The sequence below is a fragment of the Syngnathus acus genome, chromosome 1, assembly GCF_901709675.1.
Source record: "Syngnathus acus chromosome 1, fSynAcu1.2, whole genome shotgun sequence".
Classification (NCBI taxonomy): domain Eukaryota; kingdom Metazoa; phylum Chordata; class Actinopteri; order Syngnathiformes; family Syngnathidae; genus Syngnathus; species Syngnathus acus.
This window is the reverse complement of record NC_051087.1, coordinates 8,350,483-8,376,603: the sequence shown is the minus strand read 5'-3', so window position 1 is coordinate 8,376,603 and position 26,121 is coordinate 8,350,483. Positions and strand designations below refer to the sequence as shown.

The window sequence follows — 26,121 nt, the reverse complement described above, 5'->3', positions numbered from 1 at the left end:
AGTTGTCTTTATTCTCTGAGGTGAACCTCCATGGAGTGCTAATAGGCTCTAATCAGTGTCCCAGTGGGAAAGAGAGGCCCCCATTACAGGGTATACAAAGGGCACAGAGGACAACAGCAGACTACAGTACATGCTCATTAAAATGGGAGGTCGTGTGGTCAAGAGACGAGTGTGGGTCCATTCCAGGTTTTTTATCTAATCTGTATGTGTTTGTTGTGCTGGATGTGGAGGATTACAATCTTCATATTAACATTAACGTGACTCGGAAACTCTGACGGCGCCTTTTTTTGTTGAAAAAGACAAACTTTAGTTCAATTCACTCCATGGTGACACGTCCCACCACTAACCAATCTGGTCTATAAACAGGCTGCTGTCATTGTGAACGAGAACAGAAGTTGCTATGCGGCTTTGACGGCAGTGAAATCAATCCCACCATTTTATGGCTGCATTCTGGCTTGTAGGTTGTGATCCGATAAAAAAATGCAGCCAGTCTTTCCTGCTCTGGGTGTGGAACAGCTAGGAAGGCATTTTTCGGAATGACGCATAAAGTTTAAAAAAAAAACATTCATATAAAATGTGCATAAAGGGCAAAGATGGTTGTGTTGAGCAATGTTTGTATCGCGATTAAGAGGAAAGATTTGTGGACCACGAGGACATGCACCCATTCAATTTCTTTGTGGACCAGGATGAAGGTCCATGTCCAATTTGTTTTCCACAACCGTTGATAACATTAAAATATATGACCCCTTTGAAATTGTCTTTTATTTCTCATTAAATATCACTTCGGTTGGAAAAAAAAAAAGATGGTTGACAAATTAAGAATATTTTGATGGATGGAGGGTCTGTCTACTCTCAACTGAGAGCCATTCTACACACATTAAAAATCTACCTTTTTTCTAAGCAATGTTAGTGGAAGACCAATACATTTAAAAATTGACAGTTGCACAAATTATTCAAGCACTGGACTGGAAAACACAATAATCCTGCATTACTCAAATTATGGACAAACAATAATATTTACAATTCTTTGTAAATGTGATGTTCTACTTCTACTAATGTGTAATGTTTGACTTTTTGAGCATAAGCTATGACTTGCAGGGCCGGACAAAAAGAACAGATGGTTTGCAAACAAAAACCCTCGCTGTTGTGCTGACTTGTGTAATATCTGCTCCATGCCGGAGTCTCGTGAAGCTTATCTTGGGCACATTTATTTTTGGAAACAAACTGAACTGATCACATGAGTATTGGAGACATATTTCAGATGCAAATTGATTAAAGTAGAACATACTCAAGCTATTTGTTATATTGTTTTGGTTGTCATATTTACTGGGCAGCATGATGAGGTCGTGGTGGTTAGCCCATCTACATTTGGAAAGTTCTAGTTTTGACTCCTGTTTGGTGCTTACGTGTTCGGCCCAAGTGCCTGTGCTTCGTCCCACATTCCTACAGCATGCTTGGGAGATAAATGAAGGACTCTAAATTGCCCATAGATGTGAGTGAGAGGTCGAATGGTTGTTTGTCTATATGTGCTGTGTAATTGACTGGTGACAATGAGGACAAGGAATATAGCAAATAAACGGAAAAAAACATATGGGTTCAAAAAAGTAAACGTTTAGTAAAACCAGTTTAGTTTTTGAATGTGTTGAAGTGATTCTGTTTTGTTGCAAAGTCAAAACAGGACTTTTTCTTATTTGAAACGATCTGCACCATGTCGGCTGTGCTGCCAACAAGCAGACGTTATCTTAGAAACGCAACCTTTCTCAGCAGCAAAGGTCATGGCTATGACTCTGGATCTGTTGCTCCCACAATCGTTCCAAACATTGCTCTAAAAGTCTAAACAAAAATCGAAGTGCGCTTAACGCTTGAACATTGTGTGACAACTGAAATCTACTGCCTCGGCATAGAAAGTATCAACATTCAAGTCGGGACAACTTTCAGATTCGTGTCTTGGCTGCAGAATAATTGTCAGGGTGGTACATATGCTTGTCTTTCCTTCACTGGCACGCAATATCACAGGCAACACCCAGTGGCCTCTGGGAGTCCGGGCCCCCCAGCCTGTCGTACACTGATAAGCAAAAACTCATAACTCTCGACTTTGTTATACAAGTTGTTACAACGTATTTTGTTAATCTACTGACGATCCATGACTTCCTCAAAAAAAATGTGATGATGATTTTTTACTTGAAAAGCGAACCCTTTCAAACAGCTACATAGTATAAATCAAGTAGAAAACAACTCAATGTGTTTTCAATAATTCAGAAGTCTCAAGAAAGACACTTACGTATGTAGTTGTAGGAAAAATAAAAAAATTCTAACTGCATGAAACTGGTTCACTAAAAGAATACTGTGAGCTGGTAAAGTTGTGTTGGAGTGTTATGTTGTCTTTCCTTATCAACACAAATAGAATTTTAAATGCAAATACAGTGCAAAACAAACTGATAAGCAAATGGTCCTTACGGGCAGTATTCTTCTGCATCTTGTGGAGGGCCCTCAGAAGTTCTCGGTAGCCCTCGTAACTTCTGTCGTTCTGGGTGTACAACAGGATCTTCTTGGCATCAAGGAATAGTCGAGAGATTCTGAAAACATATGCGGTACATTTCCAGTGAGACAAAATAGAGAGACTTTGTCATCCGCGGCATACAAAAGATAATCAATGCGCTACGGTATGAATGTTGAAGAAGGTCATTTTCATCACTCACATAGAATCGTTGAAGTTGCCAACCACCCCAGGACTCTCTCCAGGGGTTGGGTTTCGGAAGCAGGGATTGTTGGCGTTACAGATGATTCCTTGTACCCAAGGCAGAGTGCCTGCTGACGGCATGGCTTTGTTTGGGAAATGGCCTGAAAATGTATACAGTCATTATTTTTTAGTTAGTTTCATAGTCCGAAAGACAAAGTAAATGGAAAAAAAAATAATAATCAATGGGAAAAAATTCTATATGTGTTAATAAACAGATCCAAATCTTTCATACCACACATGTGGCCTCGACTATACTCTTGACGAGACCCATCACTAACTTTGCTGCCACTGAAGCAATTTACTGGACAATTTACTCATGAATTGATAAGCATTAGGGGCAAATTCAACAACTAATTTGCAAACTCTCATTTGCCTTTATTGACTTTCTATTCATGCAATATTTATTTAAAAGCAACTACATATATTATTACTGTAAACCCAGTAAAATATTTTTAGAACATATTGAGCTGTAGCCTTCATTGAGACATCAGTTCATGAAAGAGTTGTGTTGCAATTTAATGATTGTATTTCCATGAAAACCCTGTCATATGTCCCAAGCGTCCGACCAAACATTGACAAATTCCAAACATCCTCCTGAGACAACATACAATATCGATTTTACTGAGAAATTATAGGCTAGCTATGTTTAAAAAGGGGGGATTAACAAAGATGACTACAGCAAATACATTTTTTGCAATATATACTGAACATTGTTTTTTATGCTTAATGGGGAATATTGTTCATTCTTGTAACGGGCATCTTACATTCATGTTGTTCGTATGGTGGATAGTGAATCCGAACTGAGATGAGGATGAGGAAGATAAAGAGGGGCCAGATAATCTCGATCAGCAGCTGAATCTGAAAAATACGCAAGAAATAGAGGAGATGAGATCAAAAGATCAACCACATCCTCTCAGTAGAAATCAAAATCATATGAAACCTGTGCTCAGTCACCGCTTTGCTCAGCTAAGATCATTTTAATGTGGAAGACAAACAAGTGCATGTGCCCGTGATGACACGGAGTGGTCAAGTAAATAGGTTAATAAGTGGAGACAGAGGCAAGTCTGCCGTATTTGGAAGCCGCTGGGTATTGCGCCCATCTGTTCCATATGGCTGCTAAGTCTCAAGCAGACAATCACCAAAAGCAGTGGGAGGGAGGGAGCGACAATACAGACGTTCTCTCTGAGACTGCTCTGTACTTCTTTGTTGAAAATCACTGGGCTGAAAATAAAGCAGGCCCTGCCGTCACTTCGGGGAAACGTTGTTGGGATAAAGGACTACTGTATGCAAATGATAACACTTCATTTGAACAGAAGTCGGCTCTGTGCTCCGTCCGGCCCACTGCTGAATGTGATTGATATAACTTTGAGTGAGTGGATGATAGACTGCTCAAGATATTAACTGGATAATTGAGCCAATGTGCACTTGGGGCTTCACTAATATCAGGAATACTTTTTAGACTTTGAGCCCAAGTGGGGGCAGACATCAAGCCCTCCACTTGCAGTTTTTGTCAGTGTCAACAAAAAAGAACCAAGAAATTCTAAAAGTACCCTAACAATAAAAATCAGATTAATATTTCTAATAAAATACAAGGTTCCTGCATTTTAAGGCAAGTTACTTCGATATATTTTATGTCGCAAGAGCAACTTTGCAATATTCCCAATGTTCCGTGTTGTCCAAAGTTACTCTGCTGTGATCACGTTGTTACTACAAGAGTGATTTTCTTAAATTGTTGCGGTTTAAGAATGTTCATTTATTTTAACACTTGAGATACTGTATATCCTACTGAACATGTGCTAAGATTTTTGAAAGACTGATTTCAGACATTTAGTGTCAATCAACACCTTGTTATTAGATTCAAGGACAGTCTTTTCAGATTTCTTAAGAATCCGCAGAAACCCTGAAATGGCTGAGGAATTTGAACACTTGTTAAAAAGCTACAACGTTCTAATCTTAACTATCTTCCATAATAATTGAGGGTATTTAAAAAACACATTAAATCAAACTCTTTTGACAAGCTGATAGTAATGTAAATACATATTTTAAAATTAATACGTTTTTTTTAAATAACTTGACTTGTGCCTTGATTACGTTTAGCAAGATACATTAATGTTGGCAAAAAACAGAAATACTAGAACATAAAATTAGACACAATGACATTTAAAAAATAAAAGTCATATTGCCACTTGACCTGCCATTGCTTGTTACACTTTACCATGTTACTTATACTTACAGTCTGTCTTCTTCGATAAGTGAAGTTCTTCCAAAGCAGTAGACCCAGTTGAGTGGAGACAGCCATCACACTTTGTTCCTGAGCTCACTGAGCACACTCTCCGGCTCCTCACTGCAAATCCACACACACACAAAATAACAAGCAGTGGGTGTTATAGCTTCCTCCATTGACCACAGGTAAGACAAGACCGTATCGAGTGGAATATTAAAAAATAAGAATTCGGAATGGATAAGTCAATTTAAAATTTGAATAAAACACAAATTACAAACCAGTTAAGCCTTAATTGTTAACATCAAAGGACTTCAATTGTCATTTAACTGTGAAACTCCAATAATTATACTTGATAAAACCACGGCGATGAATTTATCATCATCAGTGGGCTTCTTTGGTGAACATAAACCATAAATACTGCTCATTTGGTCACCCCACTTTTTGAGATAAACCTGATTGGATGGGACACAGTAAGACAACAGCAACACCACTTCGAGGGCAAAAGGATGTGTAAACATGGTGTGTGGGTGTGTGTGTGTGGGGGGGATATTTGGTTGAATAATTGCAGAAAAAAAGCCCAAATCAGATAATTTGTCAGATTTTTTTGCATTACAAGTTTTGAACATCTCAATACATCTCAGTTGATACTAATTCAAAGGTTTTATTTGGTTTGTGCATGACACGATAGTTGAGTCCAAGAACATTTACCAAAGATACTGGTACGTATCACAAACTTTCCCTAGTTGCGTGCATATATTAACCCAATCCCCAGGAATGCATAAAATGTTGCAATGACAACTGACTGGAACAGTGGAATGAACAAACACCACAACGACCTGTGGACTTTATTTTTCTCTGTGAGTCATTGAATCTAATGGGGAAAAACTTGTGACACATTTAACCGCAAGGCACCACTGCATAGTTCCCAATATTTATGATTTACTTATTATAATACACAAAAAGACATATCAGGTAACTTGGGGACAGAAACCCAACCATTAAAAAAGCATCTTGAAGAATGACAAATTCACAAGCATGTCCTCAAATTGGATGCTTCTAATCATACATTTAGCTTACTGTAAAAGATCCCTATTACATTAAGTCCCTCCCTATTTCCAAACCAACAAAGCTGTATGTAAAAAATAAGGGGTGTGGGTGTTGCCGATTGTTTTGTTTTTTTATACATATATATCTTTTGAGGTGGTAAGCCACAGAATGACATCGTGTTCATTTCAACCATGATTAGAGCTTCTAATGATTCCATTAATTGTCACTTGTTTTTCATAGTGCACAGTAAAATGTTCTACATAAATCTAACTCATTTGACAGTTTTGCCGTCGTCTTAGTTCATTTAAGCACTGACAAGCACGTTTTTCATGTTGCCTTCAAGCAGAATGGTGCAGAGCTGCAGCGCCCTTAGTGGTAAACCCAAATATGCTCCATTTTATACTTGTTTACCATCAATTCTAGCTCACGTGTTATTGTATCACACCCCCACTCCGCAGCAGAGCAATGAGATCATTATTTGACAACACGATTATAATAATCCTGTTCATCTCAAAATATTCACGTCGACATTTTTCGCACCTTGATTCAAGAATTTCAAGAAGATCGCAATAAAAGAATAACAAACGTAAATATTGTACTGCAACATCAACATGCACAAACAAAAAGAGCAATGCAAATACAAATACAGCAATAACACAATAAAAACTAAATGAGACGCGTTTGTGTGGTTACGGCGAGACGGTTAAAAATAAAACATAAGATTGCTTTGACCTCGCACAATTTTCAAAGAAACAATGTCTAAGCCCCACACAAACAACACAGTGACAAAAGTGGCAAGATTCGCCACCGCTTGATTACGTCGCCTGAACAAACGCTTTAATTGCTGCTTTGGAGTGAGGTTACTATCGGACATTTATCTTCTTTGTGTTTACACACCAAGGTGTCAATTTCTGAAGACAACGGAACAAGTTTCCCATCTGAAAATGAACAACTTGATAATGAACCGCCGCACATAACAAAACATGTTTGTAAAAAATAAAAAGTTAATATCCACAATTACAATATCATAATACAACATGCTTCGTCCCTTTTGTCGCTTAAAAAAGCAAAATCTAGACGTTTATTTTGAAAGCAATTTACCTAAGCGTTTCCTGTCTAACATTTAGCTTGACCATAATCCATCTCAGAGCAGACGGCAAGACGGCAAAGGAGGATACTGACATCACAATACGACACAACGACCGCTGACAAAGAAAACACCAACACATTTTAATAAACTCTTGTAAAAAAAAAAGAAAAAAGAAAAAAAGTTGCTTTCATTACACATGTCCTTTCAGCATAATGACACACTAAAATACGTTCGTTGGTAAAAGTACATTTATTACTCGGAACACTAGACTAATGCAAAACAATAGTTTGCCTTCCACTAAACTAAAAAAAAAGAAACTCGACAATATTCAAAAGAACGAGACGTGAATATTAACTAATTGTGTCATGCATGTTGCGTGCGGTGAGTGAGTGCATAAAAGAAAATCACAATAAAAAAAAGTCCAAACTCACTAACCTTTATTCTGAATATCCTCTCTCGTTATCTCTTCTCATCAATAGAGACAATTAAGAATAAAAAGAAAAACAAAAAAAACGGTACTCCTGATCCGTAGCGATGCTTCGCATCGGTGCGCTTGAGTCAGTGCAAAACTGTAGTTCAGCCCCCAGTTGGGTTTTATACTGCTGCTCAATGCGGAGCAGAAAGCCAGCAGCAGTCGAGGTAACTAGCGGTCACCAAGAGCTGTCTTTATCCCATATAAGGAACGCACGTGCCCAGTCAAAACATCTCTTAAAGGGCCAGCGTCAGCGCAGTGGCGTCCTGTAAAAGATAAAACATAGATGGAAAACTAAAGTACAGTACAGCAGTGGTCCCCAACCTTTTTTGCGCCACGGACCGGTTACGTGTCAGAAAAATTTTCGCGGACCGGCCTTTATATAAATAAATAAAACGGTTGAAGCCGGATGGCAGCCATCTTAGGTTGCCATTGTTACTGAGAAATTCTAAATAAGAAACACAGAGTCCATCAAGGACAGCAATTTCCCCAAGTGTTTGCTATCCAACTTGTTCGTAGGAGTGCAAAGCAGTCTTGATTATTGCACAAAGAAGATGGCAACCATCTGGCAGTGATTATCTGGCCTAGACTGCCTTCTTTCATTCCTTTTGCTGGAAAGTTTCAGTAGAGCACAGAAAATGCTGGGAAGGTTCATCCTTCTCATTTTTCAGAACTCAATACAGACATATATATATTCCGTAAATTGTATTTACCTGTATTATTTAGGTTGCACAGATTGTTAATTCTAGCAAATGTTACAAAGAGTAGGAAGCAAAGGAAATTTCAGTCAGTTGTAAAATCTCCTTGTATGGAACCTCATTAAAACTGGGCCCTTAATTAAATGGATTGGACATTTAATCCATCTCCACCATTACAGAATCTCCCAAACTGTCAACATGGATAATGGCAGATAAAAAGCACTTAAGATAACAGAATTAACGTAACATGTCTAACATGTCATTGTTTTGTCTAATCATTCAGGGTCCACGTAATACATTTTTGCCTTGTCAAAACAGTGAGGTGAAAGAATTAGATTATTAAATTTGTGGTCATATGTATTATTTGCATTTATAATACATTCTGTCACACTGACAATTTGGGGAATTTTCTTTATTATATACAGAAGTGTTTTTTCCCATCAGTTATATTTCATAAAAGTAACTATATATTTATTCCTTTTTTCCAATAATAACAATTGTTTTCAAAAATTGGATTGTATGGAATCCGTTGACACGAAACTAGTATTTTCTAAAAGAATCAAAATTTAATTCTTGTATAAATCTGTATACAAAACCAAGGCAAGAAATGACTAAATATGTGTAGTTGTCTAAAGATTTAGAATTCAGTTTCTGCACTCCGGTTTCAGTAGTCGTTCAGTCGTCATGATCTTGCGAGCTGTCAGGAAACGTTATTCCACTGACTGGAGAACAACACTTGAACATAACAGTGACATGCACGAAAGGCAGATGGGATTACTCGCCCAAAAGCCGGTTAGGAGTGTCAGAGTGATGCATATCGGCTAACAGTAGAACATCAAGTTAGAAAATACCCAACCAGAACAATAAAAAAAGATGATTTCAGTTTCTGGTTTGGTTCATATCCCTTACAAACTTGATGATGAGCCTCTTTTCAGTCACCTTTCCCCTCATTTAGCTCTTTAGTATGCGGTGTTGTGTTTTTGCCCTGTGGCACACATCTGATAGTTCCTCTTTCTTTGGGGAATGGACTTTATTGGCATGCATTTAAAACTGCAAGGCTGTCTTATCAAAACCCCCAAATTATTTGTTTTGGTCAATTTCTGTATGTTTGAATTAAATTTACTGCTATAATCATTACAATCCCTCAAATGGAAATTCAAATGATTTTACTTGATATCCAGATGTATTCAACAATGGAGGAGGCTCCTCCGTGACACTTCACTCAATGAGTCAGACTCGCCCCTCACCTGTTGCCAGGGTTGCCAGATTGTCGATATACGTAATACAAAATTGATACCTTTGGTAAGTTTTATTTCAAAAACAAAAGGTGTAACCCTGCCTCTTGCCTGAAGCCAGCTCGGTTAGGCTCCAGCACAGCCGTGACCCTAATGAGGATAATCACGATAGAAAATGGATGGATGTGGAGAACACAAATTCTCATTTATCACATCGAACATTTTCGAATTGACAGTGAGAAAGGCCTCGACATAGCTTTCAAAACATCCAAAACTTCCTCCTGCATGATTCCGTAATTGCGGTGCTCATTAAACTATTTTGTTCTTTGTAACAATAACGGGCGCGCATGCGCACGCACGCACACGCGCACACAAAATAACATGCTAATTATGGAATTAAAGATTTTGCCAACCAGGCACGCAGGTATAATTACATGCGACTGACGCCTAGTTAAAACCTCAGTTAAAAACGGAGGAGGAAGGAAAGCTTTGACCGATAGTAGCCTCGGAGATGCAAGTCAAAGAGGAGGGGCGCTTTGACCGATAGTAACCTCGGCAGGCAGTGTAAAAATGAGCGTATTAGGTTGATGAGAAGAAGAGTACTGTCTACTATAGTCATAACTATGTTGCAAAATGTATTTAAAATATTACTCCTTGTTGTTTTATACAAAAGAGACACAGAGTATTCTATCTGTTTTGCAGAACAATTTAAACGTCATGTCATTTTTTTTTTTCATTTTTAAGGAAGTCATAATTCAAAGTGGCATTTAACATCAAGCAGAGAATTGTTGATAAGAAACATCGCTACGCGAGGATAAAAAACAACTTGGTTAGTCCATCGGTATATAAGCTTCAGAGGCAGCGCTTGTGTGACATTTATCTGCTGTCGGAATTATTTAATCTGCGTGATTTAAATCATTCCGTTGAATGACTGGGTCTTAGAATATCGTTTTTGTCCCTACAGAATTTTTCCAAACGTAACATGCATCAAGCTTTCAATCTTTAAAAATTACGGCACTGTGCACCGTCTATTAAGGAGCGTACTTTTTGTTGCGGTTGTTTTCCTTTTCCTCTTCCTCATTCTCACAAAAAGAAACTAAACAACCGACGCTCCGTGACTACGTTGAGTGAATATATGCTTACGCCGAAAAGCTTTTTGTACGAGTCCGCTGTTTTAGTATTACATTCGAACGCACAATCCCGACTATGAGATCTCGGAGATGTGGGAGGGCTCATGCGTTTCGTTTTGACCGCAAGTTACCTCGCACTGCAGCCTAGAGGGAAGTGGGTGAAAGGGGAATGATGTCACTGGCTCCTTGAGAACAACGAATGACTGAAAATGGATAATGGGCAAAAGTGTGAAAGGAGAATTATGATTTTTCTGCATTTTCTATATTTAAGGCAGTGCTTCTCATTAATGAACTAAGGCATTTTACATGACATAAATATCTTAGCACACCCTAAAATTGTCACACTGAGCATGAATTCTGAATCAGAGGCGATCTCGCCTCAATTTACTCACAAAGTGACTCACTCGGTAAATAATTTGGATTTGAATTGAACACAAGTCTAACGCAAGGAGCCATTGTATGCTCTGTTGTATGAATGGCATCATACGGACACGGTTTATTGTACCACCTGCTATCTAAGGGAGGAATATTTAATTGTTCTGCCTGTCATTATACTCTGGTGGCATAGATAGGTGAACAGATGTTTTTAGTAAACGGTGATTTTCATACAAATAATGCAATGATGATCTGTGCCATCTTTAGAAATGCCCTATTAATGGATGATGGAATGAAGCCATTGTTGTACCAATGAAGTTCATGTTTCTATGTATTGCATGATATTCTCGTAAGATCACAAACTAACGATTGTTCTGCTGTAGGACACGTTGCACAATAATGTTGACATGTTTATATAAAATGAACAAAGGTTTCTAGTTTCTAGGAGAGAATGGGCACAGCATGAACAGTTCCTACGCTCATTGCTCACATTCTAACGTGTGTCAAATTTGTGAAGACAAATTTGGAGAATACTGCGTCTAGTCATCGTCCTGTGATGATATAAGTGAAGAAAATTGTAATCATTTGAAACAGTGCTGTTTCATATGTTCAAAAAAGAGAAGTACTTTTTCATTTCCTTTTGACCTGATGACATAATCCAACTAAGGTTAAGGAAAGCTTGATAAAGGTTAGAAGATTGGATTTAGAGTCTCTCGGCCCTATGGATCAATATCTTTCAAAAAGCAAAGGCTATATGATATGGAAGCAGAACTACCCTCCTGTTAGCCTTCATTGCCGTACATTGATTAATATTTCATTTCTGTTTTTGAATGCAGTTTTGCACCCTAGTCTCCCCAAAAACAGATGGCCACTTTTTTAGACGTAAAATTAATATGGCTGAATTTTATGCCAAAAAAAATGCAGCGACAGTGGTAAAGTTAGCGCACATATTTGGAATAGAAAACAGAAAATGCAAATGTAAACCTTTTTTGTTAGGGTGGTTATTTATCTAAACGCACGAGAGAGGTATGTAGCACGTGTTGCATATGAGGCAGTATTTGGAGTAGGTGTTAAGTTGTTCAGTGTTGGCGGTGGGCACTGGCTTGGAACTCAGTGCTGACCTCGCCATTATTATTTGTGAGGGTGACACAATGCAACCGTTGCTGTTATGTTCTTAGCGCATACCGCATAGCTTTCTGCATTCAAGTACACCTTTTTAAAAGTTGTCAATGTAGCTTCAGTTCACACAATGTGCTTTATCTTCAATTAGCATCTCATGGCGTTGGTTTCATGAAGCGTAAAGAAGCTTATACTGTATTAATGGATAATCTGAAGTACAGCACAGATTTTTTTTTAACTGCCATCAAGCTCTGAATGTAGCCTGACTTCACTCCCACCTGACCAAAATCACTGACATGCACTGTTTGTAACATGTACACACTTCAAATATTGTTCTTTTTCTCAACTCCAACAATGACACATTGACACGACATTGTTTCTACACTGTCAGGAAAAAAGAAAGGGCTAGATTTGTGTTTCGAGGAGTCGAATGGATTGTCACAGGGGCTACTTGGATTGAGCTATAGCCTCAAGAGTACATCTGATGATCAGAAATGATCTGAGCTTGTATTTTCTACTGAGCATCATGCTTATTATAACCAGTTTATCATAGCTGACTGGGACCACATTCACCCCTTATGGGCAATTTAGAATCTTCAGTTAAAATAGCGCATGTTTTTTATTATGAGGGAGGCAGCCCAAGTACCTATAATAAAACATTCCTAAAAGCACGAGAATAACATTCCACAGAATTTGACCCAAAATTCATACACAGAACATCTGACTCAAGATTATTAATCTTTTGACCCGCTTATCCTTGCTAGGGTTATGAGGGGTGCTACAGCCTATCCCACCTGAATTGGTCGCCGGCCAATCGCAGGATTCTAAATTACTGCCCTATAAATCGTTCCTCATTAGTTTATTCAAAATGTCCATGACTTCTGTTTGGCCTGTGTATAAACATAAGGACATACTGTAAGAATTAACTTCAGAAACATTTGGCTGCTTAAATGGAAGTGTGCAGAGGACACAGTATATTGTTGGACTGTATTGCAGGAAGATGTCACCATTTTTTACTCATTCCATCATCCCAACTGTCTCTTGCCACTCACCTATAAAGTTGCTGACTTTGTGATTATTTTATCCATATAAACATTATACTATCCTTTTATTGACTAAACCCAAAAGTGTAGCACAGTTATTAACTCTCCAGGTCTTGGAGCAGATTCCGCAAAAAAAGCAGTCCCTCCAATGCTGCCCACAGATGACCTTGTGTGCAATGGTTTCAAATTACACACACACACACACACACACACGCACACACACAGTATTACAGCACAGCTCTGTTGCCATTCCCAAAGGAGAGCTTGTTCCTATTTTAAGCAGTAGGCAGGATATAACGCTGGAAGAGCTCAAGAGGGAGAGAATCAGTATTGTAAAATAGAGAGTCAATTGCATAGCTATGCTGACGACTATCCTATTGAGCGTGAGGGGAAATGCCAGTAAAACCATTTACCTGCACTTAGGCTCACACAAAGTATAAACTTGGCATTAGTGTTGACCTATGTGACCTATTATTTTTATGTGTACTTTAAAAAACATATTGAATTGTAGGCAAAAGTGGAAGAAGAATTATGGAAACAGAGAATTAAAATACACAAATCTTGATTTGCTCAAAAGATACAACGACAACTTTGTTTCCCGGCATGTTTGCTTTCCTTTGTTTGTGGATTTAATTGCTGAATTATTTCCGAAGGGTTGCCTTCAGGTCTTTGTTGGTGCAAACTCGACTGCAATTATCTTGTATAAAATCTGCCTTCATCTGTGCTTATGATGCTAAGGGCAGTTTAACATTCCTGTGACCTGGTGCATGGGTTTTTATTAACTTAAGCTGTGAAAAAGCATGGTGTACATTTTGAGGAAAAATAGAATGTATCTACTACTAATGTCTATTGAGCTTTTTGCTACGATATTATATTATATAGAATAAATGGTGGGAAACAAAGAAAAGACAAAATGAAAGAAAAAGCCAACAAATGAGGTCAACGAAGCACAGAAAAAAACAATAGATGAAGACTCAAAAGGAGAGTTACAGGAGTGCTGCAGTTCTAGCGTTAGAGACAAATCCCCCTCTTTTTTGTTCCCCCTCATGCTGCTGGTGCTGCATCCACGTGAGGGAACACATGCAAATGCAGAGGAAGAGAGGGAGGAAGTGAAGATGTTGGGATGAAGAAGAGGATGGCGATCAGCAGAGGATATTTGACAAAAAGATTACTTCCTCAACTCTGTCATAGCTTTGATTATTTACACATGGATTATAACGGTAATTAAAATACTGTATATCTATGTGCTCATATGAGCACATCCTCATACTAAATTTCAATGTACATGACACAGCTCATTGAGGGTTTTATTCAGAACCAGGATAAACTGGTTTGATGATCTTCGGTTTTATTGAGGAGGCGTTAGAAATAAATCTGTTATGTGACAGTTTTGGCAAGAGGTAATGGGGAGTCAGTCTAGTATTCCATCATCTCAGTACAAATGAGGTCTCATTACTCTTTCATGCTCGGAATAATTCAGCTACTACATCAGTATCATTTTAAACAGGACATAGAGTGCCCTTAAAAGTATTTGCCCTCTTCATAAACTTAATTTTGTGCATAGTTTCCCTACTAATGATCATCAACAAATATAAATGTCAACTGTAGCTACAGTAATGGCACAAAATTACATATTCAGTAATTTCTATGCAAACTATTTCAGAACTTGCCATAAATATGACAAGTTGTCAAATCTGGTGAGGTAAAAAGAATATCTTGTTAAACAGAATAAGACACTTTTTGTAAAGGGGATGAAGAAGTTGCAACGTAGGCCTTTTTCTGATTCCCATCACCCTTAACATTATATTACTGGAAGTGTTACACAGGCGCTTAAAAATGACTCATGTTTTTTTCTGTGAAAACAGGAATAGAAATACTATACTGCGGCGACATCTACTGGACATTTTGTGGAATTACTCACAGCCGTGACAAAAGAGCTGGTCAATTTGAATATCATCGTATTCTCAAACTGCATATTTTATTGCTTAGGTTGACTTCATGAAAATCTAGAAAATTTCATAAAGATGACATTTAACAAATAGCTGCAGATGTAATGATGCTTGACTAGTTAACCAAAGTGTAAATGCTTTTAAATGCAGGATAAAACTATACCATCGTTATGATAAAAGTCTTTGAATGCATTTTAAATTATTTTTTCACAAAACCTTGATTTTGCGTTTAAGTGTATTTGACCCCTGTGTTTGTAAATGCTTTTAAACGTATGTATACGAAGCACATTGTTTATGGAATGCACGAAATTGAATATAGATGGAAAATCAATTTATTTCAATTTGTTTCAAAAAGTGAAACGTTTGAAGTGAAATGCTATTATATTACTTCACCATTCACCGCACACAAAGTGAAATATTTCAAGCCTTTATTCGTTAAAGTTGGATGATTACGGCAGAAATAATAATAATATTCAACAAAACTAGAACATAATGACAAATTTCAACATTGAAGGCTCCCTGTGTGATATAAATGATATCTTGTCAGCTAATTTAGACCAAATGCCTGCAGAGGTTTTTCCTCAGCCTTACATGCTCTTTTAATGGACTTGCCCTCTAGTTTCTTGGCACCCACCTGCACGAAGATGAACGTGCCTTGCCTTGTCCAAATAATGTGCTTAAGCAGTGACCGCTAGCGAGTAAAAGGAGTAATAAAATGCAATGGTTCATGAATGGTGCATGAGATGCTCAAGTGACAGCACAAGCCCTGACTTTGCAACGCTCCACTACTGCATGGTTATACTAAAGTCCTTCGTAAACATAAAATTCTGAGGTGTTTAAGATGCTTAAGGTGTTAAATGCTGTTTGACAACTTTTTTTCCCTTTAATTAACAGTTGATAGTGGCAACACAAATAAATTCAATATGACTGAAATCAATAAATATTGAACAAGAAAAACTTCAATTTTTTCAAAAATAACTCAATTTTATTTTATTTCCATGGCACCCTATAACTACTGCACACATGTGGACCCCAAATGAAGCGAGTCACTGGCATGAAGGGTAAACAGACTTTGGTGAACTCTCAATAATTCCAAGTTTTTACCCAAGTTAATATCAATGACAAGCTTTATAGAAAATAGCAGATGTTGAAGTAGTAATTAAAGTCCCAGACAACGGAGTTCCTCAGACCACTTGGACACACAAACCAACTGTTGTCAACTGGTTTTGATCCATAGATCATTCATCACCCATTATGCACACTCAACTCAGAGTGGGAAACCTTTTCTGACAGTTTGACAGCAGGCAGTCAACAATATTTGCAGCAAAATGCAACATGAAAAAGAAACTTGTGCCTCAAAAAGGAAAGTGCTCAACCATATTCACACTCACTATGGAGCAATGTTACTCAACTTTTACTGAGCCAAGGCATCATTTTACACAAGAAGAATCTCATGGCACGGTTCCATCAATCACAATAAGTCATCCAGGTGCTGAAGTAGTAAAGCATCCCCAGACCATCACACTACCACGGCCATGTCGTACTGTTGGTATGATCCTCTTTTAAGGAAATGTTTTGTTACATGTACGCCAGATGGTCTGAAGCAATACCTGAAATACTGATTTTTTTTTTTATTTACACCGTCAGCTAACACTTAAATTCTGATCAGGGGATTAAGCACCCATCCCAGGCACAGTATAATTCCGAAGGCTGCTGCTGAGCGCATTTATTGTTCTCGCAACCCACCCAAAAACTCCCTCAACAGTTAGCAAAGCCTGCAATGGATTCTGTGGCACTAAAATGGAAGCTACTGTGACACCACACAAAGACATGCATGTGCATGCACACACAGACGCATGTAAACAAAGAAAAAAAAGCTGTGACTATTCAGAGCCTCTCCTCCTGCTGCTTTGTCCTTAATTGGTCGGCCTGTCTTGTTCTTCCCACATATCTCAGTATTTTCCCTGCTGTGTGTCCTGTTTTCATCCATATTTGAACTCATAGAACAAACAATTTTCTGTTATGCCGACAAAGACATTTGAGCAAGAAAAACAAGCTGCGTGTTTTAATTATTTTCATTTTGACAATTATGGCAAATAAGTATCTTGTCCTTGGAAATATTTAAACTCAAAACTTCTGAATCCTAACTCAGGCTTGTGTTATAATACTGCACTAATGTATACCCTAAAAGTCTCTTCTCGTTTATTCATTTTCATTTTTTTTAATCAACATTGAAATCCAATTTACTTTCTAGCTCAATGTGCTTTTATATCCCTACACCACTTGTGGAAATTTCTAAAATGTAGTTGAGCAATTGGTTTTGTTATCAGTCCTCAAGGTCAGAGGTGATTAAAGATGTCTGGGCCACAAAATGACTAAAAAGCAGAAAATCATGTTCGTTAATTTAACGATAGACATTTTTAATTAAGATGACTCGATTAGCTGATTGGTAATTTCAATTTATTTTGGTCCTGACCTTGTCAATTTACTCATTTCTTTTAAGCTCATCCTTCCTCCGAATGCGTTGACGGTTTAAAAAAAAAAGAAAAAAGAAAAAATAACTACGGCAAAAGGGTAATTATAGTGCTGACATGCAGTCACACACACACACACACACACACATGCAAGAGATGCTGAGGGTACAGAATATTTGTAGAATTGATTATTCTAGAATTTCTCCCATTGATCATTCAACTGATTGGCTAAAAAATGATTTTGCATGATTACACAAGATGCCAAACAATGTATCCATGTGAGATGCTGGTATTGTTTTTGCCCACTAGGGGATGCCATCTACACATGCTACACTTTTGTATTGGTGGATATAAAAGAAGCTTTTAAAAGGTTGGATTGGTGAGTGACATGGGCGTCAGCAAAGTGTAGAGTTGGCTGTTCTAAGATCATGTTAGCAACGGGCTGTAAACTGGCTAATGGTTAGACAGTCTGTGCATTGTCAGTTGTGGCTGTGCAGCAATTGTGTGAATGTGTTTATTACGTTTGGTTGTTATTGTTGTTTGCTGAGTAAAGCCATGGAAAATACAATTGTGACTGTCTACCATTGAACAAAGGCTACACTAGAAGATGCAAAGAGCAAAGAGTCTGAGAGTATCCAAGTCAATCTCCAGAGTCAAGGCCTCGACAATGTGCTTCATGCCTTTTAGAGAAGAGACCGAGTGTGAACCCCCATTTTAGGTTATGACCCAATATAACTTGATATATTTTAATGTAAGTGCATGTCATCCATCTTATTTCGTAAAATTCACATAAGGTAATAGGTTCAAATCTACTGGAAACGTTGAACTGATCTCTGTTTTTAAATTTCATTTGTTAACGTTCACAATGAATATTTCAAGTGAACTTTATAAGCAATTCACTTTTTATCATTGCAAGCCTAACCGAAGTTGAATGACTCATTTTTTATTATGCTGGAAAAGTTGGATAATGCTGAGGGAAAAAGTTGGATAATAATCAACGTTCTGGAAACGTTCTAATTATATAATAAGTCATTTTGAAATACACCAAATCTTTTATTCAGTCAAACTAGAGAGATGAGTGCACATGAAATGAGAACACATGGAATTTATGATCTGAGGACCATATGATACGCATACTACCCCTAATACCTTCACTATCCTTCTTTCAATTATCCTTTCTAACATCATTAACTTTCAGGCTTGATTTGGAGCGATCTAAAATATTCATAGCATTCCAGCAGGTAATCCCAGTCAAGCAAGTGCGCACAGGAGGGCATGCACACACACACGCATGTGCACACACACAGGTTAACATCTGCTGTGTATTGGGATGTTCAATATTTCAGCAGTACACACATCCCTCCACCAACAGACCTCTGCTGTCAGCAATCAGGGGATGTGTCAAGGCCAAAAAGCACATTCTTGACTTATTAATGCAACAGCAAAAGATGCTGCATGATGGATGACAGAAGAAAATAAGATTTTGGTCTTATGATGAAGGTGAAAATGGATGGGGGATATATTATTCATGTTTGCTCCAATGTGCTAATTATGATAGTTGGTTTAAACTTTTTAGGGGGGATGAACTTTATCTTTTTCACTTTTCTTCCAAAGACTCTTGTCTCACAGTGTATGAATGTTCCACTTATGAATGATTTGGAGGAAGCCATCTTGCCACCATAAAAGCAAAATTGTAACATGAGCAGGCAATAAATTTTCAATATATTCTCTTCATACTTTACGACCAAGAGTCAGACAAGCATTTGTGTTGGATAACAGAAAGGGTTTCCACTTTTTTGGTACTATTTAAAAAACAAAGCAATCCAGGATGAGTAAACAGCACTTTTCAGATCATATACATTATGGTACACAGACAGCTGATATGATGATTCATGTACTAAAATTTAAGAATAAACAGTACAAAAATGACAAACTAAGTGGGTAAGATAACATGATGGGAAAGGGAACTATGGGTGGGGCTTGACAGTAGTCAAAACTTTATAATAGCTGATAGGCTCCTGTGAACGTGGAGCCCTGGCACACCATAATTTCTTTTTTTTTTTTACACCACTTTAACACCATTGGCAGCAGGATTTGAATAATATGCAAAAATGGTAACATTGCTATTTCTGGGTAACTAAGTAAGGCAAGGTAAATTTATGTTCATTGAGTTTGCGTGAATGTGGGCGTTTTTTTATCTAGCGATACTTTGATGGACCCAATTGACTGGACTGAAGTAAACATGGAATTGTCAAACTGATACGATGTGCCATTACATTCACTGTGAAGCTGAGGTACGAGCAGATATTTGATCTTTTTATCATCTTAGCAAGCAATAAATTAAGTCTCTTCGAGTGCATTATTATTTACAGTCATATCTGTGGATGCTATGAGTCTCAAATATGATTTCAGCCTGTTCTACAAGTCCGAAGAGAATCCAAAGTCACTCTCCTGATTTAATATTGCCGCTCTCTTGATCTATTCATACAGTACAGTGCGTCTCCATCAATCACACCACAATATATCATCATCATCATGCATCACTGAAAGGAAATGTGAGGCTTGCATATACACCCTCAAGAAGTAGGTAAAGAATAGAGGTAAAACAATTTCAGCTGCTCTTAAAACTTGAGAAACTTTGTGATGAAAAGCGATGAATCAGTCAGGCATCGAAAGGGGATACATTCATTTTAGTGTGTCACTTCAAACGCTGCCAGGAATGCCAAAAGACTGTGGGAAAACAAACAACTGCGTCAAGATAAAATGAGTTTCTCAGTAGGAAGAACAAACAGGAAAAACAGGGAGGGGAGTGGGGATGGGAGGAAAAGGTAACATGGAGGAAAATGTGACTTTATCCCTCATTCAAAGTGGCAGTGTCATATTTTAATGTGAGCAACAATTTCAACTCAATTTACTTTGCCGTTAAAAATGTAATTGCACGACAAGATGCGATAGTATTTTAAATCAAAACTTTTAATTCAAATTATAGGAAATAATGTAAGGGAGTATAGTAGGGTGTTTATTCCTATGGCCATGGCAATTCATTTGAGCTCACTGTTGTAAAATGGGTTTATTTTTTGCAGATCATTTCCAGGACTGCTGTTATACTGACAGGTACATCGCCGAAAAGTTGTGATTTGAAAAAAGAAAACAAAAAACAAACAAATATAAAGCATGGCTTGTTATGTGCATCATTCCTTTTGCTGAACTTGTTAAAAGTTACAGAAATGAACTTTATTTCAAAACGACAACACAGCTCAGTACAGTAACAAGGATACCTTCAATATACAAACCTACCTCATTTCAGTGCAGGCAGTGTGTGTTTAGTTCTCACAGTCACTGTGTGACTGTGAGTGTGAATGGTGGAATGTCTCTACTGTATATGTGCCCTGTGGTTGATTGATGACCAATCCAAGGTCTAGTCTACCTTTCGCCCAAAGTGATCTGTGGTAGACACCATCTACCCTCACCCTAAGCGCTGTAAGCGGTATATGAAATGGATGGATGGATGGTTTAAATAAAAAGTTTGAAGAAAAAAACAGTCCGCATGCTCTCCAAGGTTGAACAGAAAGTGCCATCTAGAAGGGTAAAAAAAGAAAAATCCAACAACTGGTTCATGAACCTAATGTGAAACTTCATTTTTCCATGACCACTGTTTACTAAAGTGCTTGTCCTCATTTGGGTCACAGTAAGCTGTCACTGTAAATATATGCATCTATAAATACAAATATTAAATCAAAATTTTTTTCCAGTGGGCAGTATAATTAATAAATTTTGTGCAAAGCAATATGCAGCTTAAAAGTAAAAGATTCTGTTAGAAAACATGCTTAGGACTTAGGGCTATTGTTTCTATTTATTATGACCATTACTAATACCTACAGCCACCTACAACCACTTTATGACCTTTACAACACAAGCTGACTTTTCCAATCTGCAGACTATAAACTATGCAGTGTGGCCCACACTGCAAGCCACAGGAGCCACAATTCGAATATAGACACTACAAACCAATTGATTTTAAGAACACGAGACAGCTCCTGGTGGAGGGAGCTAACGCAACGTATGCTGATTTACTTTGGAGCAGAGGCTATTAGTTTGAGGAGTGTGCTCATATAAACATTCCCCTGCATCTCGTTCAGAGCAGAAATTGGTATCCAGAAAGCAAGAAGAGATGTTGACGTGCAGTCCACATCCAATCAACTCAAACCACAAAACATCCCCTTTTGTGTTAATTGAACCACAACGGTCAAGCTCAATTACCATTCTGAAATGAACCTGTTTATTCACGGACATAATTGGCATCCCTTCACGTTTACAACTAGCCCTAAATGTTCAAAGTTAAAAGTATAGTCCAGGTGCATGGATGCATTGTCCTTTGAAAGATATCATTAAAAGGAGGTGTAAATGACCCCCCGTGGCAGGTACATGCCTGTGTGGACCTTATGTGACTAACAATCTGCCTGTAATTGGCGTTCAAACTTTTGATGAGGCCCCCTCTCCATGTCATTCTCTTTTCTCCTTTTTAAATCATCTTCATCCTCACGCATTTTTAAAGCCTTTATTTCTAGATTTGCATTCTATTTGCATTTATGCTGCGTGCTCGTTTTTGTTTCAAAGGTTGAGGTACCGCATGTCCAATTGGCAAGAATAGAAAAGGGATATCTTGGTGGATCCAAGAATATCTTTACATTTTGGTCTGGCTGCTATTCAGATTGTTTGGAGATAGTTCACAGTAGCTGTAGAGTAATGGAACCTGCGTTTTTGTACAAGACCTCGAAGTAAATTCGATTAGAAGATCTGAGCGTGACAGTGAGAAAAAGCAAGTAAGGAAGACAGAGTGAGTTTACTTCTGGAATGAGCTGTCAAAATGACACAATGTGAACAACATTTTGAATACTTTGTTTCAACCTAATTCACTAGTCTTTCTCTTAGAACTTGTGGAAAAATTAAAAACGCAACCTCCAGAGTAGCTTGAATCCATCCATCTGTATTAAATCTTTAGTTTGTAGAAATGCATGGCTGTGATGAACAGATAATATACACCTGTGCCTAATTCATTTATGCAATTTCTTAGAAAATTAATTCATTTACATGTAGCTTGGAAAACGATTCTCCATACTTTGTAAAGAAAGTGCAGCACCCTATTCACCATTACTCTTAGGTAAAATTTTTATTACTATACGCCAACAGAAAATTACATGGAGAAAGTATCTGAAGGGATAAAAAACCTTTGAAATTAGAATTTTCAGGCTGCTTCTTTTAAGAAGAGAGACACGAGAGCAGGGGCACAGACACACGACATCAGCATGTGAACAGAATAAAAATCTTAGTCTTTTCCATCACCATCCAGTCTCTCCCGATGACCACTCCGATGACAAAACTCAAAGGTTAGACTAATGTTTGTATGTGTAATGTTTGAATATTTAAGTCGAGTTTATACAGGATGAATAATATTGACTTTTATTCGTGTGCTGAGGCATAAACTGTGCAGACTGTTGAAGATAAAGTAGCTTGTTTATGATTGGCTTTTGGCTCTATTGTGCAAATTCATGACCTCTAACTTGTCTTAGTCTTTCATATTTGATTGAGTCTGTGGCTAGAGAGTCTATTCCATCATTACCTTTAGAATCAAGATAAATGGGATGGCATTGCTCCAGAAACTAGAAGAGCTACAACAAGCATCGGCCTACATCAATGAGTAATATAATGGGCAAATCGTGGGGAGTGAAGATGTCAATGCCATGCGAAGGTGTTTTTGCTAAATTAATTTCACTTTTCATCTTTTGTCAGAGTGCAATAAGTCATGGGAATCAGAATTTGAATTATAACCCCAAACCTCCTTTAAAAATCTTTTTTTGTCTGTATTTTCTTCTAACAGAGATGACTGCACTGTGGGCTCCGCTAAATAAACCCTGGACAAGCTGATTTGTATGCTTTCATGAACTTCATAAGCATGCAGCCCACAACGCACAGGAAACGCCGCTCACAGTCACTGTGAAGCAACACGGCGGTAAATCTAACGCCGTCACATTCACTCCATGACAGTAGCTTACTTGGGTATGCAAAGGTGCAGGCTGAATGATCTTGGGGGCAATAAATAAAATAAAGGAGACAGCAGCATCATTATTAACGCCATATCTCATATTCAAAACAACTTCATAATGCATCACTCCTTTGTTTTCTTGTCAAGTGGCTCTCTCATCTGCACACCCCCAAGTGCTTGTATGTGTTTTATGGTCCGTTTTTTTCTTACTTTCCATGTGTGATGTTATCTGAGCTTCTGCTTACTTGTTTGGATGGATATGATCAGAAATATAGTTTTCTGCATGATGACAGTTTGACCCTACAACAGATTTATTCAAGTCATTCATTATTTAGAACAATTTTGCAATCACAATGATGAAAAATGCTGGAAATAAAGATGATAAAATGTTTTTCTTTGAAACTACAAGATGCTTTAGGATGTTGTCAGCCTTTTGTCAGATGGGATAAACTCAAGCAAACTTGGCCACCCTGCACGGGATGTTGAAAATGGATGGATGAAACTACAAGATGAAAAATACAACAGTACCAATAGGACCTATGGTCAAGACTCACAAAATGGATACACAGTAATTCATTTGTGACTCACCAAATAATACATAGACTAAATAGACAACAATCAATAAAATAAAAATGAATTATAGAACAAAGAGGCAAAACTAATCCATCTTAGTCTCGTTATTGTTTTTCCTCCTCTAGCACCACGTCTCCTTGAGACAATTAGAGGACTGCAGCAATGAGGAAACTAGTCAAGCGTGAAGATATGCATGGACACACACGCTCACACACAAACACACAGTGGACATCAGTGCAGTCTGGTGGGGAGGACAATGGGAGAACAAGAACATTAGCTATCTACCAAAGGGCCCACAAGGCACTTTGAACTGTATTACTATTTCAAGATAATTACTGCACAGTATTCACATCTATTGTCCTTTGTCATGACCCCTGCAACTCACATTTCCCTTCTTCCCAACCTTCTCATAAATCTTCTTACCCTTTCTGTTCCATGTCATCCTTTTGGTCCATCCCTACTCTTAATATTTGGGCACTAATTTCCCTTCATCTCTTCTACCTGCATATTGAAACAAGATCCAAGTCTACAATTGTACCCTGAAAATACTTTGCAGTAATATATTTTGGTGACTTTAGTTAACTCCTTTTTAGAACTTCTTACAGTATGTCGCAGTAGAGTCATACAACACAAAGCAACAATAGGGAAAAAAGCCTCTGACAATCAATACAGGACCAAGCAAATATTCAGGTTAAGTGTACAACAGCTGAGGGTGTTATTGACTTAGTACCGAAGGAAAAATAGCGTCACACTATTACTCACTCTGTCTTATGTCTTATTAAGTCCACAACCCAACAATTCTAGAAGAATCAATAATATACAGTACAGTAGATAGCGTCTACAAATGAGGTCCCTCATTTCCTTTATTAATAGCATCAAATGTCCTCAAAAGTCCCCACTGTATAATAAAGTTGATTGAACATCACCATTCTCATCAAGGTGACATTTTCAAGATGAGTTGTACGTGGCCCAGGGCCAGTGTTGGAATGGGGCCCCGTGTCCTGGATGTGACGGTCTGTGTGAAGACTTAGCACAAGAGCATTTATCTCAATAAAGACACGATGCCTGAGAGGAGAGCAGGGCATATTTTTTATCGAGGGAAATTACAATAAATGATAGATTGGGTAGGTAATTAGCTCTTTTTTAATGGCTCCAGTTATACAAAAGGCGGAACAGTAGGAGAGGAAAAGTTTGACACCGGTGAATGGGGGATTTCATGAACATTTTGTGCACTGCTAGACATGTTCTAGGGATCAGAGAATGAAATATGCTAATATCCTAAATGCCAACAGTCTCCAACTTTGAAGGACCTGCTTCAACTTTTCACCTGTGCATAGTAAAATGAATACAAGTCACATTGTATAAAGAAGTGACTGAGCATTCTGTCCTTGTGGTAAAGCAGTTTTAAGACATCATGAACTCTTCGTATTGCTATTACACGGAAAGGACATACCAAGTAGGAAAAGTAGGAAATTATACAATAGTAAAATTGATTTTTTTTTATTTCCTTCATCTGAAAAATAATCTTGATTATGTTTATAAATTAAGGAGTAAGATTTTTCAGTTTTTGAACCTAGTATTTTTTTTATGGGGCAGGCGTCTTAAGAAATCGCATCCGCATTCACGGATTGGTCTTTTGATGTGAAGTATGTGACGGAACTTCCTTGGTGTAAGAATTAGTAATACGACTTATTTCTCACTCTACTCATAGGCTTTCGACAGTGTTGAAATGTTGCCGTGGGATTGAAGTGTCAGAAGTAACGCCTGAGTTAACCTCATGCTGATTTCAGACATCTGAATATAATGTTCACAAAAAGGCGTCCCCAGCCAACCTTTCCTTCTCATCACAATCAAGCGGAAGAGAAAGTGACTCTCTCTTGGTTTGCTGTTATCTCTGACGGGATGTCTT

At 37.8% G+C, this 26,121-nt stretch overlaps 1 protein-coding gene across 1 annotated transcript in view; it reads right to left on the bottom strand.

Moving 5' to 3' along the window:
* Nucleotides 1–7,746, bottom strand: part of LOC119128792 (phospholipid-transporting ATPase ABCA1-like) — a 29,784-nt gene extending 22,038 nt beyond the window's left edge. Inside the window, exons 1-5 of the mRNA XM_037261569.1 lie at nucleotides 7,537–7,746; nucleotides 4,974–5,084; nucleotides 3,505–3,598; nucleotides 2,700–2,841; nucleotides 2,458–2,576 (exon numbers count right to left, since the gene is read on the bottom strand). Of these exons, the coding sequence (XP_037117464.1) occupies nucleotides 2,458–2,576; nucleotides 2,700–2,841; nucleotides 3,505–3,598; nucleotides 4,974–5,039 (421 nt within the window). The 5' untranslated portion in view covers nucleotides 5,040–5,084; nucleotides 7,537–7,746. The remainder of the gene's footprint in view (nucleotides 1–2,457; nucleotides 2,577–2,699; nucleotides 2,842–3,504; nucleotides 3,599–4,973; nucleotides 5,085–7,536) is intronic.
* Between the last annotated feature and the right edge of the window lie 18,375 nt (nucleotides 7,747–26,121).